The 19,741-nt window shown below is 36.4% G+C and overlaps 1 protein-coding gene across 4 annotated transcripts in view; it reads left to right on the forward strand.

Moving 5' to 3' along the window:
• Positions 1-19,741, forward strand: part of ESCO1 (establishment of sister chromatid cohesion N-acetyltransferase 1) — a 35,151-nt gene that overhangs the window by 12,913 nt on the left and 2,497 nt on the right. For 2 of the 4 annotated variants that reach the window (XM_030012081.1, XM_041122844.1), the window contains 4 exons: positions 6,466-6,597; positions 14,139-14,228; positions 16,654-16,797; positions 17,721-17,908. In XM_030012081.1, the coding sequence (XP_029867941.1) occupies positions 6,466-6,597; positions 14,139-14,228; positions 16,654-16,797; positions 17,721-17,908 (554 nt within the window). Of the gene's footprint in view, positions 1-6,465; positions 6,598-13,420; positions 13,544-14,138; positions 14,229-16,653; positions 16,799-17,720; positions 17,909-19,741 lie in introns of those variants that run through there. The other 2 variants (XR_003923058.2, XM_041122845.1) reach the window with 2 other exon arrangements.

Genomic DNA, 19,741 nt, shown 5'->3' on the forward strand with positions numbered 1-19,741 from the left:
TCAACTGAAAACAGCAAGGAATCTAATGCTGCAACAAACTTCGTAAAACAAACAGTGACAGGAAACAGTGGTGTTTGAAGTGATGTACAAAGATTTAGGTTCAGACCGAGGAGAGTATGATCTGTTTTTCTGGAGGCTAAAAATATGTTATATTGCAAATCTATGACCTGGTGTTTGCAGAAGTAGTCTGTTCTGAATATTTGTGAACTGTACGCTCTTACACTTCATTTAAATGTTTAGTTGGTAGGTTGACAGTTATGTGAAGCTCCATATTGGAAGTTTTATAGAGTAATGCACTAAAATTGTTCTTTACTTTCCAAGTACTTCAATCTGATGTGCAAATACAAGAACTTGAACATGAAATCATCTGTTCCTTTAACTTCTGAAATGGAAAGAAATACAAATGTGCAAAGCATATGTTTTCAATTTTCATAAAATGAGATATGCTTTACTTCCAAGTCAAGGAAAGTCAGTTGTTTGCTTCTTGTAAAAATTCTGCTTGCCTGCCAGATCCATGACAAAATTTTGACCATAAAAATAGGAATCGATAAAAGCATTAATGCTACAAAGGAATGTTCTAAATAATGACCTATGAGGTACAGGGATACTTCTTCCATTTTATGCCACTAGGGAGACATGTTCCTTTGAAAATTAAGCTAGTCTTTTGAAAATGATACTCATTAGTTTTAGGAGAGAACGTGTAAAAAGAATGAATAGCTAAAGTCACTGAAGTGATAAAAAGATAGTATAGTGTTACAGAGACTTTTCTGTCTTTCTAGAGATCTGAGTTAATGCCTGAATGCAAGCAAACGTGATTAAATGTGGATGATCTTTATAAGCATCAGCAAATGCATGGATCAGCATTGCTTGATGGAAGATGCTTTTGATTCTGAGGTTTGAATTGGTGCTATATGTGGAAGTGATGTGCAGGCTAGTTGAGTTTACACATATCGTACTTGGAATTTTTCCTTATGTATATTTTGGTTGAACTTGAACATAGTTTCCTGTTTGACTGAAATACGTAATGTATGAAAGGAATATTTTTATTTAAGCTGAAAACACAGTCCTCAGTGGAAATAATAAGTGTAGAAGTGATTTCTTATGAGCCTGAAGAAAGTTGCGTAATGATCATTTAAAGCTGCTGGTTTCTTAAACTCCTATAGTCTGGTTGACAATTTCTCTGAAGAACTGGAGAATGGCTTTTGGGCAATGTTTTGTTCTTCACATTAATTAAGTACTGCCTCTTTTCTTTCCTGTAATCCCAGTAAAAACAAGGCAGTGGTTACTGCATAAGTGACTGGAGAGGGAGTTTGGTAGTTGAGAGCAGTCACTCTTCCTTTCTTCCCACAAAAATCTTACCCTTTGGGACAGCTTGCTCTTAGCAGGGGCAGTAATGGCCATCCTTTCTTATTATCGCTCCTTCCCATTTCTACTTCACTGCAGCAACCCAGCTTTCTCTAGCAAATTCAGGTGGGTTGTGTTTGGTGTCCTTTGTCCTGAAGGTGAGAAATGTTTTGTAAGGTTAGCTGCAGACCTGATACAGGAATTCAGGCACCAAGGCTACTAACATTGTGTTGTGGGTTAACCCTGGCAGGCAGCTAAGCACTGTGCAGCTGCTCGCTCACTCCCCCTAAGTAGGATGGAGGAGAAAACTCATGGGTTGAGATAAGGACAGTTTAATAGGTAAAGCAAAAGTGGTGCACGCAAGCAAAGCAAAATAAGGCGTTTATTCACTACTTCCCATTGGCTTGCAGGTGTTTAGCCATCTCCAGGAAAGCAGGAGTTCATCATGTGTAACAGTTGGGAAGACAAATGCCGTAATACAAATGTCCTCCTCTTCCTCCCTCTTTCCCTCAGCTTTTATTGCTCAGCATGATGCCATATGGTATGGGATACCTCTCTGGTCAGTTGGGGTCAGCTGTCCCAGCTGTGTCCCCTCCCAACTTCTTGTGCACCCCCAGCCTACTCGCTGGCACAGCAGTGGAGAAACAGAAAAGGCCTCAATGCTGTGTAAGCACTGTGCAGCAATAGCTAAAACATCCCTGTGTTATCAATGCTGTTTTGGTCACAAATCTAAAGCATAGCACCATAGCAGCTGCTGTGAAGAAAATTAACCTTATCCCAACCAAAACCAGTGCACATTGGAACACCGTCTGTAATATTCTTGAATAATGTTTTTATATGGGTTGAGAACAGATTAATTGTCCATTGTAAATATTGTGCAGATTTGTTTTTTAACTTTTGTGGTTTTTTCATATTGCTTTAGCTAATGACCAGTGAGGATATCATTTCATGATGGATAATGACCCTCTATTTTCATTTTTCAAATATGTGAAATAAAATTAGATACATTACAGTTCTGAAAGTTTCAAGTTGGTTTATATCCTCTGGCTAAAATAGCTTTTCAGAAAGATGGGTACAGGTGATGGGGGGTTTTTTTTGGATGGTTGGTTTTTTGTTGTTGTTAAATTCCATATTCTTCATTTTGAAGTGAAACTTGTTTCTGAGTTGGGTCATGTCTCCTGATCCTCCTGGTCAGCAAGGGGATCTACCCATCAGCTTCAGTCTTGAATGCATCTTTCATTGAAATAGCATTCTTTGACCTTTTCATTTTCTGTGGAGAGCCCAAAAATCTTTGTGTTGTTCCTTCCTGCTCTTCTTGTATTTCCTTTCCAGCCTGCCTGTTTCTATGGCTGGGTTTTATTCTTTGCTCTGTGAAAAGACTAGAGGAAAAAATAATCTTCCTCTAACTAACACTAGGTAATCAAGAAGGAGGTGACCTAATCTGTATCTGAAGAGAGAGAAAATAATAAAAAAAAAAAAAGGGCCCTTTTCATCTCCTACAGAGGCACCAAATGCCTTTTTTGCTTGCAGGGCTCCTTATTCCACATATGGAGGATCAGCAGACATGCACCTTCTCAAAGAAGATATTGGTAAGACTTTTCTTTCTGTCTAACACAGAATTAAGAAACCCTTCTGGAGATTAGGGCAACATTGTTGCAATGTTCAGTTACCGTTAGCCTTGAAACAGTGGATCTTGTATATCCTGTGCTTATATTAATGAGGATTGCCTGAGTTGTCGGGAATGCTTAATTGCCATCTACACATGCAGAATTTGCTTAGGAAATAAAAGTATCCTTGCTCTTTATTGTTATTGTTTAGAAAATTGAGTTGTAAATAGAGTAACACATTTTTCTGCCTGCAACCACACATTTTCTTAAATATTGCTCTGAAAAACATGTCTCCAAGTTCTGAGAGTCAAACCTCTTACATCTTTTTCTAGTTGTGACAAATCGACGGTTTATTCTCCAGTACCCAGTATCTGATGTTTGCTGAGAAGATTCCTCCCCCCAGATCCCACTTTTAAGTTTTTATTTACTCTTCTATGTGGTGCATAAGGTGTTCTTGGGTTGGTTGGGGGTTTTTTTTGTTATTCTTCCCTCCCCATTAGGAAGAACTGGCAACCTTTAATGCACTATTATTGTTTGGGAGCACTTTTCCCCTCTTGATGCATGCCCTTTCCCATTTTGCTTATGCAATGACATCGGGTTAAAAATAGTCAGATTCTGTAGATGTTTTGTTAAAGTACACAAATGCATTCTTCAAAATTCCTGACTTTATTTTGCATGTCCTGTTTTTTTGTTGTTGTTGTTGTTGTTGTTGTACTCTGCATTGGATTTACAAAGCTGCTTTTTTTTTTTTCTGTCTGAAGCTTTATGTCCTATGGTGTGGCTTTGAAATAGTACTTCAGTTACACAAAAAGGCTATTTTCTTTACTGCCCTCAGGATACTGTAAAGTATTTGCTGAAAAGTATAGTCAGCATTTGTTAGGGCTACAGAGTTCAAAAGATTGCTTTAGATACTACAGTGTGTTTTTTATGATAATTCACATAGCAGATTCTTAATACTAACCTCTGTATATAGCCCATTGATACAACTGAATGTGTGTAAAAATAGTATCAGTGAAACCCTTAAAAAACAAAAACCAAACAGAAAATCCACCCCAAAACCCAAACCCACTGATACCTGCAACATCCAAGAAAGTCAGTCTGTAAAATACAATATGGCAGTACTATTCCAGGGAAATAATCTGTTCCTGGAGACTTGCAAAATAGCATATGTGTCTACAAGGCAAGATGGGATGAGCTAAGGAGCCTGACAACTTTGAGGATATCTTTGCCCCAAATTTTTTTGATGACTTCCTACACAGCTAGGCTTTTTTTTGGCTTGAGATTTTTGGTAGTAAACTAATAGATACTTCGGCTTAAATACCTTTAGCTTTTTGATCATTTGAAAATAAATTGTTTCATAAGACTTACTGCAGCACTGATATGTGCTAAGTATTTTAAGAGTTGCATTATGTAGCTATTTTCTAATTTACATGTCTTATTTTTTTGAAGTATATTCCAAGCATCAAAGTAGACTTCCCCTTCGCTTATCCTACCCCAGGTGTAGGGGATATGTTCTCCATCTTCAAGATAGGAACTACTGAGTTTGGTTCAATTGGTTCATCTTAAGATAGTTGCCATACATCATCCTTCCTGTTGAACTGCCCTTTTTCACCTTTCATGTAAAAACCCTTGAAAAGCAGTATATATTTTGGTGGCCAGATGGGCCTCCTTGCTGCTTTAAAGAAAGTCTGCAGGTAAAGTTAAATGTCTTGGATTCAACTTTTACACCTTTAGAAATTTCATCTTATTCTGACTTTGCAAATCTAACCTCAGGGTTCATCTTTCTTTTTTCCTTCAGAAAATTAATGTACTCCTGTTTCTCCTTCTGTATACAGTAGGAATGTATAAATTGACATACTGTTAAAGAAATAACTTCTCAGATTGAGCTTCTTTCTTTTGGCTGAGTTCCATATGTGTGCTCTTAAAGAGAAGTTCAACTCTGAATTTGCCTGGCCAGTTGTAGCTTTAGTCTTGTGTTGGAAAGAAACTGATATCTACATTTTAGATTTCACTAATGACTGCTTGAAATAAGTTGCTGTTGTGTGGAGAACTGAGCTGTCATGTAGCTCTTAGACGTACTTAAAACATTTCTTTGAAGATGGAAGGAGTAAGAAATGATTCATAAACACTTTTGCTGTGTTGCAGAATGCTTTCTTCCATAAAGTAGGCTTTTTTACTATGAATATTTTCAGCTCTTAGAAAACAAAATTAAGCTCAGGTGATCTGTTTTCTTGCAAATTTTGCACTTTCAATTTGTGCACACAGATAAATTTCCTTTTAAAAAACACCCTTAAGTCTTCTTTTGCGTATCGTATCCTATTTTAGAATATAAAATAACTTTTTTTCCTCTATCACTTGTTATATGTGTTAAAATAGATTAAAAGTTACATTTATTGCTGCTTACATAAACTCAATTTCCAAATGTAGTTAAAGAAAAAAATATAATGTATGTGAGCATTAAGCCATCACTTAAAGCACGCCTTTTTGGCTAGAGACTTCAATCTAACTGGTCGTCTTTTGCTCTTAGCAAAAGGCACTCCCTGCACCTGACACTTCACTCTTTATTAGGCACTGACTCCTTAATCTGAGCATACTTCCAAATTAGTAACACTTTTAATGAGTAAATAGCAAAGTAATAGGTACGGAGTAGTGCCCTTAATTTGGTAATGGTTATAGAGTAGGAGGATAATCTAAAGGGTCATGAGTAAAATGGTATGATCTTCCATTTGTATTGTAGCTGCTATCCAGTGTCTGAAAAATAAAAGTTATGAACCCTGTACAATTAAGATAGCATGTCAAACATCATTGTTAGCTGTTTCCAAGAGTTAAGACTTAAGTCCTGACAGTATATTAAATGAGGATTTCAATCAATGAAGAGAGGGATAAAAACCATAATGCTATTTGATTGCCTTGAAATACTTGGTTTTCGTAAAAACCTAAAAGGTGGTGATCAGCTGTTGCGGATTTATTGCTGATCTTAACAATTATTTCCGTAACTATGGTTTTTTATAATATCCTTCCAAACATTCAGGAAAATGGCTCACATTTGGCCTACCACAAAACAACTCACAACCAAAAGTCAGGCAGCAGCAGAACTGTAGGAAGAACCAAATAGTGTGGGGCTGTATGTGGGAATTTTCTTTGTGGAAGATGATTGTATTTACTGCAAATAGGGTAACGAAGGAAAAATTCTCTGTTTTTTGTATTTCATAAAATAAAAGAGAAGTAATTTGTTCAAAACTAATGGGGGTGGAGCTAATTTTAGTGTTAGGTAGAGTTTGCTCTGTGATTGATGCCTGTGCCTTTTGAGGCTGTGTGGGTTTTTGAAAGATGGAATTCTAAATTCTGTACTTGTTCTTTCTCCTGTTTCACTGCATTTTAGCCTCTGTGTTGAGTTTCCAGAAGATAAATTATAAAAGGCATGTCTGATTAAAGTTCTGTTGAACTGTATTTACTGTGCTTGCAATTGACAAATACCTTTCTTTTTTTTTCTTTTTTTTTTCCATTTAAATAGGATGCAGGACAGAAGAGATTTGGTGCTATTTCCTGTAATATTTGTGGAATGCTTTACACTGCGTCAAATCCAGAGGATGAAACCCAACATCTGCTATTTCATAACCAGTTCATAAGTGCTGTAAAATATGTGGTATGAAAACCTTATCTTTTTAAAGACATAAGCATTATCTTTTATTTGCTGTGTACTAGTTACAATTCATATTATATTAAGTTGTGTTTTAATGGATTAGTATCATAGTAGGCTATAAATAATCCACTTTGGGAAATAAGTGTTTTTAAGAGCCATGGTAGACAGGTTATATGTAATGTATAAAAATATTTAGTAGGATAGTGGTGTTTCATTGCCATTGTATTCTTTCTGTTACAATTCCCTAATCTTGGTGGGGGGTGAGGGTGGTGATAGGAAAACAAGGAATGTCACCGTTCTGAAAGTGCTAAATACAGGTTTCAGTACAACTGGTGTTTGTGTTGGCTTAATAGTCAGATAAAGAGCTGATTGTACTGTTTGTGTAATTGTGTAATCTTAGATGACTTCTAAATTACTTTTTCTTAATTATGTGTAATTTGAAGAGAGACTGCCTAGGAATCCAGCTGATACAACTTCATAGTATATTGAAACTTTACTGGATTTATAGTGTGATTGTAATCTTTAAAGTCCAAAGTATGATTCCATAACTTCATTATATGTGCTGTATCTATCTCTTGTATTAAACCTCAGATTTGAAAAATTTTGTACAATTTAAAGTATATTGTAAAATCAGCTACTTCACACTAGCTGATATTACAAGACTTACAGGAAATACCTGTTCACATGTCTGAAATCCAGAATAGAATCCACAAAGTCTATTTTCTTTATCACACATGTTACCTTCAGTACTCTACACTCGAGTAGATAAGACCTCCAGGATAACTGAACTGAGGCCACCAATTCATTTCATGTAGGTACGAAATGGCTGTTGGGCTACTCTTAAATCTCAAGCTCAATTTTATCCCACTGTTTACAAATATAAAGATACATCTTCATAGCTAAAGTGTTTGAAACTATCTGGTAAATAGTTCTGGTATTTGTTCTGTTAGTTTTTGCTGAATAATCCAGACATCTTGAAAGATCTCTTCTGATACACATTAGCTACATTGTAGGGTGAGACAGGACAGAAAGTGTGATGGAGCACAGTACATTATAATGGCAGCATATAATACATTTCCCCATTTTATTCCTGTTTGTCCATTCTGCCCTCCCCCCTGGCCCCCGCCCGAAGTACTTTCAGATCTTGAATGTTACCAAAGATGTAAACATAATTTACAGAAGATGGTGTTAGTTCTTTTGGGCAGAAGCTGGCAGATGAGTTCAGTAGTTACTTAAAGCTGCTATGTTCATGTAGGTAGGAAGCTGCACTGAAGTATTTTGGAGGTTGAAAGAGCTGAAATTTCTCACTTGTATGTATGTCTAGAGTAACAACATGAGGAACTAAATAACTATGTATAAAGTTAGGTATGCTTTTAAGTTGAGAATGTTTCCCTATTGTTTTCTCAGTTGTTAGGCATCTTTTTAAAACTTCACACAATGAGTACTCAAGCAAATTATTTGTATTGTCAGTTCAGTGAGTAAACAGTTCTATCTCTGAAATCTTTTAAGATTCTAGTTGTGTTTTGTGACATCATAGACAACTACAGAGCAGTGATTTAGATGGTTATTCTAGAATAGAAACTGTAGAGTAAGAGGCAAAGGAAGGAGTCTTATGAGGCTTTAAATTCCCCTCGCCTGATTTTTTTTTCTCATAATAATTTGATTGACACTCTGTTTTCTGCATGGGTAAGTAACTTTTGCCATGCTAAATAGATAAGTCTTTAGCACTAGTCATTTGACCCATAGTCAGTGGTTCTTGGTTGATTGTATTGTGATAATGTCCATGACAGAAACATCCTCACCTCCTCTTAGAAAATAATTAAATTTTAGATCGCCCTTCTTGCCCGTGAATTAGTACACCAAATCTCTACTTGTTAATTCTTAGTCATCCAGAAATACCGGAAGAATGATTGTTAGTTATCTTAGTTTTGCTAGGAGGTTTCTAGTGGGGATTGTTGGGAGGATGGCTTGGAGGTGTGATATGCTTGGTTTCTAGATATTTGTGTGTAGTTACTGTATTGAAATTATAACTACCTTCCTTTCCCTGACAGAAAGTGTTAACTGGACAGTAGCATCATGGGTTTAAAAAAAAATTGTACTAAAGAAAGTCTTGGTAACTTCTTGGTTAGACTTTCCGGTCCAGGAACATCTGGTCTTGGTGACCTTGGTATGTTACTTTACTAGGTCTCCAGATACTCTTTTTTATGTAGTTAATAGATTTGGTATTGTTGATTTGGAGGCCATTCTAAGGTATCTTAGAAGCATTTTTCATTCTCTTGTCATTCACATTTTTCATGCCATATGATGCAGTCCCAGTCTGACTTGAGAAGACTTTTCTCAGTTTTTCCTCCCTTTTGAGTGTCTCATTACATGCCTAGTAGTTCTATTGATGATTCATTTCACATAATCACAAAAAGAAAGCCTATATACATTACCAAGCTAGAGCTTCTTGCTGTGAACTGTGAAAATGGACTTTATTGTTAGTGTCTTTCCCACCTGCATGCAGCTGCTTTGTGGGTTTTTTGAAGGTACTGAGTAGCCAGAAGATAGTTTGCATGTCTTCAACAAAATATAATTTTGTTTGGTTTTTTTTAAAGGCCTATCTTGTTTCTTTTAGTAAAAATTTCTTTTTAGGTCTCCCTAGAAATTCCATGATGCCCCCTGGAGGTAGGACAGGCTAGCAAGGAGATGGTATTGGGTTACTTGTTCTGTCATGGATGGCTGACAGAGACTATAAGGAAATTTTAGGCCTTCTGTGGAGAGGGAAAGTTTGGCAACTTCAATGACATTTTCTAGATTTGGGAACAGAATATTGGCAAGGACTGAGTGGGTTTTCTGGAGGGTGCCATTTGCTGTTAATAGAAGCATGCAAATTGAATAAGCAAGAAGGTAAGGTGGTCAAGGATAGTACTGGAGCAGGAATAGATTAGTGTGAGAGATGTCTCCTACTGCAGACAAATGTAGGAATCTGTCTCTCTATCCTTCTGGTTTCAGACATCTGAAAGTCTCCAGAAAAAATATGCCATTCTAGCATGTGTATGCATTGAGTGGTGACATATACATCAAGTGTTAACTCCAGTGGGATGGGTAACTTTGTGGGATGGATACGTGGTTCAGTTTTATGAAATCCTTTAGCTGTGATACCACACAATATCAGTTGTGTATCCTCTCTGTGATGCCACATAGTATCAGCTTAGTATTTCTGTAAATTTTTTTTAAGAGCAAGACGTTATTTTTAATGATGCTTTTAAGCTGTACAGCCAGAAACTTAAGTTAGGAAATGCCTGTGGATTTAGGTGCCTGATGTGAATGCAGTTAATGTGTTTGTATTTCAAGCTTATCCTCTTAGTTAAGAGTATCTTGAGCTGAAGAAAGTGGAAGAAGGTGTTATGTGAGCTAATGTCTAATCTGATAAGTTTTAAATTGCTATTCTGCTGTAACTGCATGCAAGTCCATCTGTGAGATTCCTATGATTTTCAGATAAAAAAAAAAAAAGAAAAAGCAAAAGCAACATTTGACTTCTTGGGGCCTTAGGTTAACAGAATATTGGGATTCAAGATGATGATGAACTTCATGTCATCTTAGAAAGATTTCATTCTTGTTTTGATTTGCATTAAATCCAAAAGTGATACATCTATACAATATAAAACTTCATAATATTTCAAATAAAGTTATTACCGTTAGCTATCTTCTGTGAGAATCTTAGTTTTAACAGAGGGTTGTGTTTAGTAGTTACAACCAAGGATCTTAATGTGTTCTACAGTTAAAATCTCATTCTCTGTATTACGTTCATAGGAAAAAGAGGCAGAATATCTGTAATTTGATGAAGGAGTCAGGAAGAATGTAGTAGACCCATTTCTCTGCTACAAATTATCAAGGATAAAAGTGCACAAAATTTCATACTAAACTTGATTATTAGGGAAAATTTCATTAATACTTTTCTTAGTGAAGACCAAGAATTATACAGTATTAACCACATTTTCCTCACTACTTGAATATTTTTGAGGAAAAAATGGTATAAAAAAAAAAAATCACCAATTTTCATGTATTTGTATTCATTTGAGAAATAGGGAGTACAGACAAGCCAGAACTGACATATATAGAAAGATACCAGTTTTGCTCTCCCATTTCCTGCTCTAACATAAGAACTTTTAAAACATGAGGAAGTGCATCGGAAGCAGTCTATTGTGTCTTCTGACTTATGCTTTTAAAGACAAATCTACATCAGAAATTATTTTAAACTATAAGCAGAACATACTTCATGTGAAATTGAGCACTGAACATTTCAGTTACCGTGCTATTAATGTTGGAGCCATCTTTACAACTGTATTCTACATCATTCATTATATACATACATAATATCCAGTGAAAGCAATGCACTACACAGTGTAGTGGTAATTACTGTCTGTACTATTTCATGATGTCGTAGCAACTGCTTGTCTGTATTGCCCTTTTTTGAATTATTTCTTTCTTTTGTAATTCTATTGCCATTGCACTTTAATAAAGAAGCAGAAGCAATCTTTAATCTTGTTTGAATTGGGAGGAAAATTTAGAGGTAGGTTAAAAATGAGTTAACTTTGCATTGCAGAGTTGCCTTATTTTCTCAAATGATTACAAATACCTGTAACATAACATGTAGGGGAGGAAGGTATTGCAACAGTTACTTCACACCGATGGGGCTGTACAGCACCAGTCTGCCCAGCTGTGGTGATTAGACTATATGTACCTTGCTACTGCTGGCTATAGGTAATCTGTTGTTGAGTGTAGACTTCCAATATCAGGGAGGAGTGGTATAATCATGTTCTTGTACTCCAGGCCTTGCAGAACATGTATCCTGGTGGGAACAATAGCTTTCCTTTTAACTTATTTGGTCATCACAAGCAATGTATATCAATGCTTGGGCATCTGATTCAACAGTAAATAAGTCTTAATGCCCTAAGGTAAAGTTAATTAAAAGGAAAAGAAAAGCAATTTTTCTGACATTGCAGTAGAATATTATAAAGTATACTGCAGACATAATGCTTTTGTTTCTTACTATAATAAGGTGTTCTTGCCATCTGCCTGAGTGAAGGAGTCCTACTTTAGTTCTCAGTGATTGAAATACCTTGCAGACTGTATTTTGTTTTAATAGTGTTAAAATAGTGGGGGTTTGTTAAAAAAAAAATAAATTAATAGGTGTGTTAAAGGAAATCATCTTCAGACCCCATACAAGATACTGCTACTAAAGCATATTTTGTGTATTGTAGATATCTAATAGGATCGGTCCCAGCTGAAGCTATAGCACATTTTTCTTAACAGCTTTAATGTTAGAATATGACAGAGCTGTGACCAATCTTGTGCATTACTTCCAATTGTCTGGTTTAAAGGAAGCACAGTTCATTGCTTACTAAGACTGAACAATAAGGATACTGAAGATGCAGCTACTTATGTGAAACGTGCGTTTTTCTTTTTGAAATTCTTGGAGCTGCATAAATAAAAAAGGAATATGACTTTAAAATGTCTTCACTAAAAATCTTGGATGAGCTTAGGGTTTGCAGAAACTTTTTGGAAAGCTTCATCTAAAGGATACAGTTCTGAATAAATTCCAAAATACTTCAATTTAGAAGCTACCCCTCCCGCGAATATGATCAGTCCCCTCATCATACTAATCACTTAAGGAAATGAACAGGTGGACAGTAATGAAAATAATGAGTTCTAAGTATTAGAGAGTCAATTATTGCATTTTTACAGAATTATTTTTAGACTTCTGCTAATGTAGTGTTGCTTAAAAGTATAACAGCAGTATGATGTTCAGAAATGTTTTCTTCCATTAGATTTCATTTTGTTGGAAATACCTGGCTATAATGTTAACAGGATACCTTAACCTAAAATTTAGGGTTGAATTTTCTGCATTAGGCCTGCAACCTAAAATTTAGAGTTTAATGCTCTGCATTAGGCTGCAACATTCTGGATGCTGTAATGGTAGGATTATCAAACACATTGCATTTATCTGCTGAGTGATGGTCACAGTTGGTTTAAAATAGGCTATAGAAAGCTTTTACAGGTAAAAAGGTAGCCAAAAGGTAGCAAAAGACAAAAAATTGAGAGGGGATGGGTTTTGAGGTTGGAGAGTAGTAATCCTTGCCTGAATCCTTTGATGTCTTTTCTAACAGTCTCAAAAAGCATGTCACAATCCCACAAATTGCACTTTTCTGCTTACCTGTATATTGTGACACTGCTGTTTACTGCCTTTTGTGTTCAGACCATAATGTATATAAATTCAAATAGGATTTTCATTTGTGTTGGTATTTAGTGCAACTGAGAGTACTACTGACAAGAAAAGCAGACAGGATTAAAATGGTGTCTGTGTTGCAGCCATTGCCATGCTGGGTGCTAAACTCATACTTAAATAGTTCCAGGGCTACCAGCAAGTAGATAAATTTCTAAAAATATTCCCTTCATGTCTTGTTTGGGGTAAGGGAGTAACATCAGCATGATTAAAATGAGATACAGATCAAGTATTATAACACTTAAGTTTGTCATTTTTTTGTGGTAGTATATATGACATTCATTCAGTGCCAAATTCCATTGTTTGGTCTTCAGTTGAACGTTATTTTATGGGAAGGTACAGATTTCAATGAGAATTATTCCATCAATATTGTTTCTTCAAAGGCTTTTTTATTTAAAGTTGCTTTGAGTAAGACTTGTAGATCAGCCTTTTTAGTGGCTGAAGTTACTTCTGCATTCAGTATTTTTAGGTCCCATCAAAGCAACTTGAGTTCTAATATCTACCAGTCCCATCTTACTAGATTTAAGTGGCTTTTTTGTTTTGTTTTTTTCCATGCAGGTACTGCTCATTATTCACCACGAGTGTGGATCTGAAGAAGAGTTAATTACCTCTATTTTTTTGAGTATGTTTATACTTCAGATACACACAACGTAGCCTCCTTCCCCATTAGATTCTTAGAAGGTAGTTATAAATTTTTTTCTAGTATCCTTCTTGTGGCTTTAACAGTTATGACCAGTAACAAAATAACCTATTCCTTACATTTTGGGCAACTGCATGCCAATCAGTTCACTTAGAACCTCCTGGAGGTCTTTCGCATGCCAAACTTTAAAACTGAGTGTGTATTTGTGGAGGTAACTATGTTAAAAAGAAATCTTTTATTAAAACTTAGGGATTTTCCCATTCACTGGACTTCGGAAAATAAGTATTACATAGGTTTGGAAATCAGTTATGTGAGCCAAGTTTGCTACTTCTATTTTAAAATTCAGTTTGTACTGCAGTCCTGGGGGAAGAAAATCTAGCTGGGAAATTATAAGACACTTTCACAAATTGTTTCTAGATATAGTTACGCTATTGTATAAATTATTGTAGAAACAAGATCATATTATATCTGTTGTGCTCATTTTAAAAAGCTAGCTGAAGTTTCCTTCTCTAGCAAAACAACTGCTAAATAGTATGAAGTCTCTGCATAAATTCGGTGTCTAGAACAATAATATGCAATTTCTATTTGTAAAACTACATCTTGTGTATGGTTTAGATAAGTGTTTGTTTTATTTAGGGTTGGAAAAAGGAGAGAATTTTGGCTGAATATCCTGATGGAAAGATAATAATGGTTCTTCCTGATGACCCAAAGTATGCACTTAAAAAGGTATGGTGAAAAGGATTGGACTTGTATACCTTACCTTGTTTGATGTTTTCGTATAAGTAATGAGAATGTTCACAGTAAAGTTTGTATAATTCACATGTAAGCAGTTGAAGTTGGACTCAAAACTGCAGTGGTTCTGTAGCTTTTTCCACAAACAGGTCAGACATCTCACTCTTATGCACTGCTGCTCTCCTTATAGAGAGGATGGGTCTGAGCAGGAATGGAAGGCAGGGGTGGGAACAGCATCAACCAACTGACTTTTAAAAATTTTTTTTTAATATACTTGCTGAATGTCTGCCAGATATTTTATATAACATAAACTTCCTAGTATATTTAAACCAACTGAAATGTATTGATTTTATTACACATCATGAATATGGCACCATTCTCTAAATGACTTTTGGATAAAACCAGATTTAGGTGGAAGGTGGCCTTGAAGTCATCTAGTCCAGTCCCATGTCCAAAGCAGGATCAGCTCTGGTTATGATGCATCTGACAGTTTTCTAAAACTTCTACCACTGGAGGTTTTTCTGACCTCTTCAGAGTCTGTTACAGCTTCTGTAACAGTAGGAAATTTTCACTAAATGTCCAACAGAACCTCAGTACTGCAATTTAAGCTCTTTAGTGCTAATCATACTGCCATAGCTGTAGAAAACACCCTTTTCCTCTTTGCAACAGCTTTTTTGTGCCTGAACAAACTAATTGTTTCACCTTAAGAAGATTGACAGGATGTGCTGATTTTTAGTTCATACTCCTAAGTAATGTTTTATAGAGCTCTGATCATTGTTGTACTTTCCTCTAGATTATCTCTATTTGTGCCATGTCTCATGCCGCTTTTGAAACTCTTTATTTAAAACTGGACACAGTACACTAGTGGAGACTTAGAGCAGCAGGGTACTTTGGTGTCTTGCTGGCTAGCCTGTGTTCATACATCTTAATATGGCATTACATTTGTTTTTTCATTAGCATGGCATTGATTCTGTTTAGCTGGGGATTTGCTGTGACTAACGGATGCTTCTTTACAGTACCACTATCACAGGATCACAGAATGGTTGAGGTTGGAAGGGACCTCTGGAAGCAGAATTGATGCCCAAGACAGCTCTTTCTGATGGCATGACTGTAGTGGGTTTTCTTTAGACTAACATAGAATTTTTTAAGTTACTGAATTGAAAAGAAATGATGAATTTTCTTTTTACAATATTTAATGCAGATAAGTTTATTTATTAAGTTTTGTTTCTCTGGTGGTACTGTCTTAATTTTAGTACATTCATTGCACATTCATTTTTTACTAAAATGGCTGAAGAAAAAATTACTTAAAATACCTAAGCGGGGCAGAGGAAAGGAAGACTGTAGCAAATGAAATCATTTAGGATAGAGTTCTCTGTAGTTCTGTGTGGTTAAAGTTGAGAGTATCTACAACTGTCAAGAACCATGGATGGCTGACTTCAAGAATGATTACTTAGTGTTTCAAATTGGCTAATTGGACTTGTCATTAAAAGACTGGTACCTGAAGGTTAGATGAGAAAGTAGAGAGTAATCGATACCATGCCTTTCAAAAGTTATTTTAAAAGCTTTTTTTTTTTTTTTAACACAATTTCCATGTGATCAGTGCTAACTTCATATATTCATAGCATCAGTAATTCTCTTTTTGCTTTAACTAATGTAACTACAACATGCATTAAAGAAGCTTATGCAATTTAACGCACCACATAGGAAAAGCCACCTTATTTCTGTCTCATGTGAGATGACAGAGGGGCGATAGAGGCTGTTTCAATGCCCGGTTGTAGGTACAAGAATCCCCCAGTAAAATCTCAGCTCATGCATAAGCTTTTGTTCACATTCATGCTGGATTTTATCTATTTCTTCTAACTTTGCTAATATTAACTAAAAATTTTATTTTTAGTTTCAGTTACTCTTTGCAAAGCTAATGGAAGAGCAGAAAGCTTGAGGAGAGAGACGACAGTTATCCATTTCTTTACAATAAATGTATATATTTTCTAGCCGCCTTGGCACTGTGCTTGCTATCATCTGCTTAAAACCCTTAATGGATTAGTTCTTTCAAGACTTTAAAAATAACAGACAGGAAACCTTCAACTGAGCTACTGAGCTCATTTACTTCTAGAATATCAGAGTCCACACTTTGATTATCTGCATTCTCTCTATTAGCCTTTGCCTAATTGAAGTTTTGACTTAATGGAAGCTGACTTAGAGGTCCCTACTCTTCCTATTTCCACCCGAGTATTATTTAAGGAATGTTTATGTGGATCGATGTGTTGCAGGTCACTTAGAATGATCCCTGACTTCTGGAATAGCTTTCAGTGTTCTAGATGCCTCAGTGCATTTTTACAGATCTGTGATTTTTATGTAAATTTATACAAACGTGTATTTACGTGTGTTTCTTATGCAGCATTTAAACTTATTTTGACAGGTTGAAGAAATTAGAGAAATGGTAGACAATGACTTGGGATTTCAGCAAGCTCCGCTCATGTGTTACTCTAGAACTAAAACTCTTCTTTTTATTTCTAATGACAAAAAAGTTATCGGCTGTTTAATTGCTGAACATATCCAGTGGGTAAGTGATTGAATTGGAGAAAGCCAATCTGTGTCAGTGCTTAGTGACTCTGTTCTTCAGACATTCTGAAACTACAGAATTATCTTGGAGTTTAAGTCTATCCATTTAGCAAATAAGTATTCCATGTTTGCCTTTTCCAGAAATGAAGAGACTTTTGGTGGCAGACCATTCTGAAATGTAGTTACTCATTTTCGTATAGTTGACACTGAGCTGAGACACATGTATGGTATCATACGTGGCTAAGACCTGCTCATCTAAGAACTTGCTTGCTACAGCCGAAGGGTGGAATTTTTCTTTTTCTGCTATTCTTATGCTAGCTTTGGCTCTCCTCTTGCTTGTTGACAAGCAGATTCAACTTCCTGCCTGGCAGAAATCCAACGTGGATGAAAAAGTGCGTACTCTGTAGGATTTGAGTTGAATCACCGCAGGGTCAAACAGCTCCACAGAAAACAGAAGCGGAGGGCAGAACTGTGCAGTGGAGAGCAGGACAAGAAGCCATACTGCCGGTTGCAGTACTAAAAACTGATGTCAGAACTTTGTCACATATTCTGTCTGTTGCCTTGTAAACTGTGGTGTTTTCTATTGTCCCTTGGGAGTAGCAGACAAGAAGCAAAACAATCTTAGTCAAAGTCAGAGAAATTGATGCAAACACTTTAATACAGATGGTAATAAGAATTGGATTATTTGTTGCTGTTATTTTAAATTGGATAAGCTTTACAGGGTTTTTTGGTTTATTCTTTTATCATCTGTTCCAATTTTGAAACTGTTAAGAGAAATTAAATGAGACATAAATATGCAGTCTTTTTGGTAAGGCATTTTAGCAAGTAAGTATGTTTAACTGAAATAAACTACGCAATAATTATTTTGTTTAGTCATTAGTGATGCTTTTATAAAGTGACAAATATTTTTTACATCATTTGCAGGGCTACAGAGTTATAGAAGAGAAGGTTCCGGAAGTCAGTTCAGAAAACGAGAAAGTCATATTTGAAAGACAGAAAGCATGGTGCTGTTCAACTTCTCCAGAACCTGCTATTTGTGGCATTAGTCGAATATGGGTATTCAGCATGATGCGTCGAAAGAAGATTGCTTCTCGGATGATAGAGTGTCTTAGGTAATATAAACAAAGTTCCTCAGTTACATGTGTTTTAGGTAGAACTCAGTCCAAGACGTTTATGGCTTTGTGTGTCTCAAGCTTGTACTTTTAAGCTGCTGGTGATATTGGGGATGTAGATCTGAGCACAGTTGACAGTTCGAGTATTATGTGGAGTTCAATAACCAACGTCAGTGTTCTGCAATAGCTTGTCTTTAACAGAAATCTTTCTGCTAAGTGCAGTTGTAATGAGTCACCCTAGCAGAATGCCAATGGGCTTGGGTAAATTCCTCTGAGGTAATTATGCGGGAAGGAAATGAGACTGTCTTTGGTCAAAGTGTGAGATTACCCAAGTGTTAAGGACTGGGACCTAACCATTGGCTGAATGTCCATTCCTTAGAGGTAGTAAGGGGGAGAGAACAGTGACAAGTGTACCAAACTATTTGATATAGTCTGGTGGCTTCCAACTGTATTTTATTTTTGCTTTACTCAGGTTCACTGAGCCTTTTGAGATATTTTCAATTTCCATGGAGCTCTAATAGCTGGTGATGAGTGTGTTCAGCTGAATGCTAAGTGCTAGATCCATAAAAGGACTCAAACATCTGCGCTACTGTTTAGATAAATGTTAAAAATGTTGAATCTCCAAACTGTAGGTTTCTTCCAGCGACATTTCCTAGAAGTTTAAAAGCCTGTTCAGAGTAATGCCAAGAACCACCCAAATCTTATTACTGCTGGGTTGTCAGGTTTGTGCTACGTGCCTGGCTAGCCCCATCTTGTTGGAGTTTGTGGCATGGGTACTGCTGTGTCTGCCGATCCTCGCCCTCTTGGGTATTTGGAAAGCCTAGCAGAGCTATTCTGCTCTGCAGAATGCATCTTGCTTAGCTGGTGCAGCAACTAGAAGGTTCTTATCAGATCACGTTCTGTCTGAAGTACCGACTGTAAAGCTGTATTCAGATAAGCAAGTTAACTTGTTGCTTTCATTTTATTTTTGGCTGATTTTTAATTGTGTATTCAGTAGCTTCCTAGAAACTATTTCTAAAGGAAAGATTTCTTCCGCAAAGCGATGCTGGAGTTGCTCCCTCAGTTACAGCTCTAAAGGATCTTTAGAATCAATTTTAATGGTTTGTTGCAGCTAGCGAGAAGACGTCTCAGTTTTCCTCTCAGCCCTGCACTGCATCTTACCTTTTGCTGTGCTCTGGTGCTTGTTTGGCCTTCCGTTTGCTCATTGCTACATTCATAGAAAACAGGCGCACCAAAAAGAGCTTTGTGTTGTTCTGGTGCTTAGTTGGCTTGTGGAAAGGTCTGACGAGCTCTAGAGTTGGCGTAAACAAGGGAGCCCAGAAAGTTGCAGAAGGCGAAGGAAAGGAGTGAGACTTGCTTTTTGGTGGCAGTGAGCAGTTAGATCTGCTCAGCTGCCAGTGAAACTTCAACCTAAATGTCTTTCATAGCAAAAGGTAGTTTGAACAGGATGATTCTGGTCACCAGCTAAATCCTCACTTCAAAATGTTGAAGGCACCCTAGCAGACTTTTAAGTCCATTTTGAGAATGTCTGCTCTGTTTCACTCAAGCTTTCACAGCTGACCTGGAGTTGCAAAAACCTGGTCAGTCAGTCTTAAGAACCTTGCAAAATCATCTTCCTACATAGAGTAAAGAGAGGGGAAGAAAGCTGGTAATAATTAAAAAGGATTTTGTTCCTATTGTCTTTTCCTCAAGATTTAACGGAGATGTCCATATGATCGAAGTTCATACTTGCTCTGCAAGTACAAGCAAGTTTATTTTATAGGAATTAAAAAACTTAACTTTAATGGGAGTTTCTTCTGTTTCCAAGCATAAATGCTACCTCCTCCTTCCCTG

Source organism: Aquila chrysaetos, chromosome 4 (genome assembly GCF_900496995.4).
Source record: "Aquila chrysaetos chrysaetos chromosome 4, bAquChr1.4, whole genome shotgun sequence".
NCBI classification, from domain to species: domain Eukaryota; kingdom Metazoa; phylum Chordata; class Aves; order Accipitriformes; family Accipitridae; genus Aquila; species Aquila chrysaetos.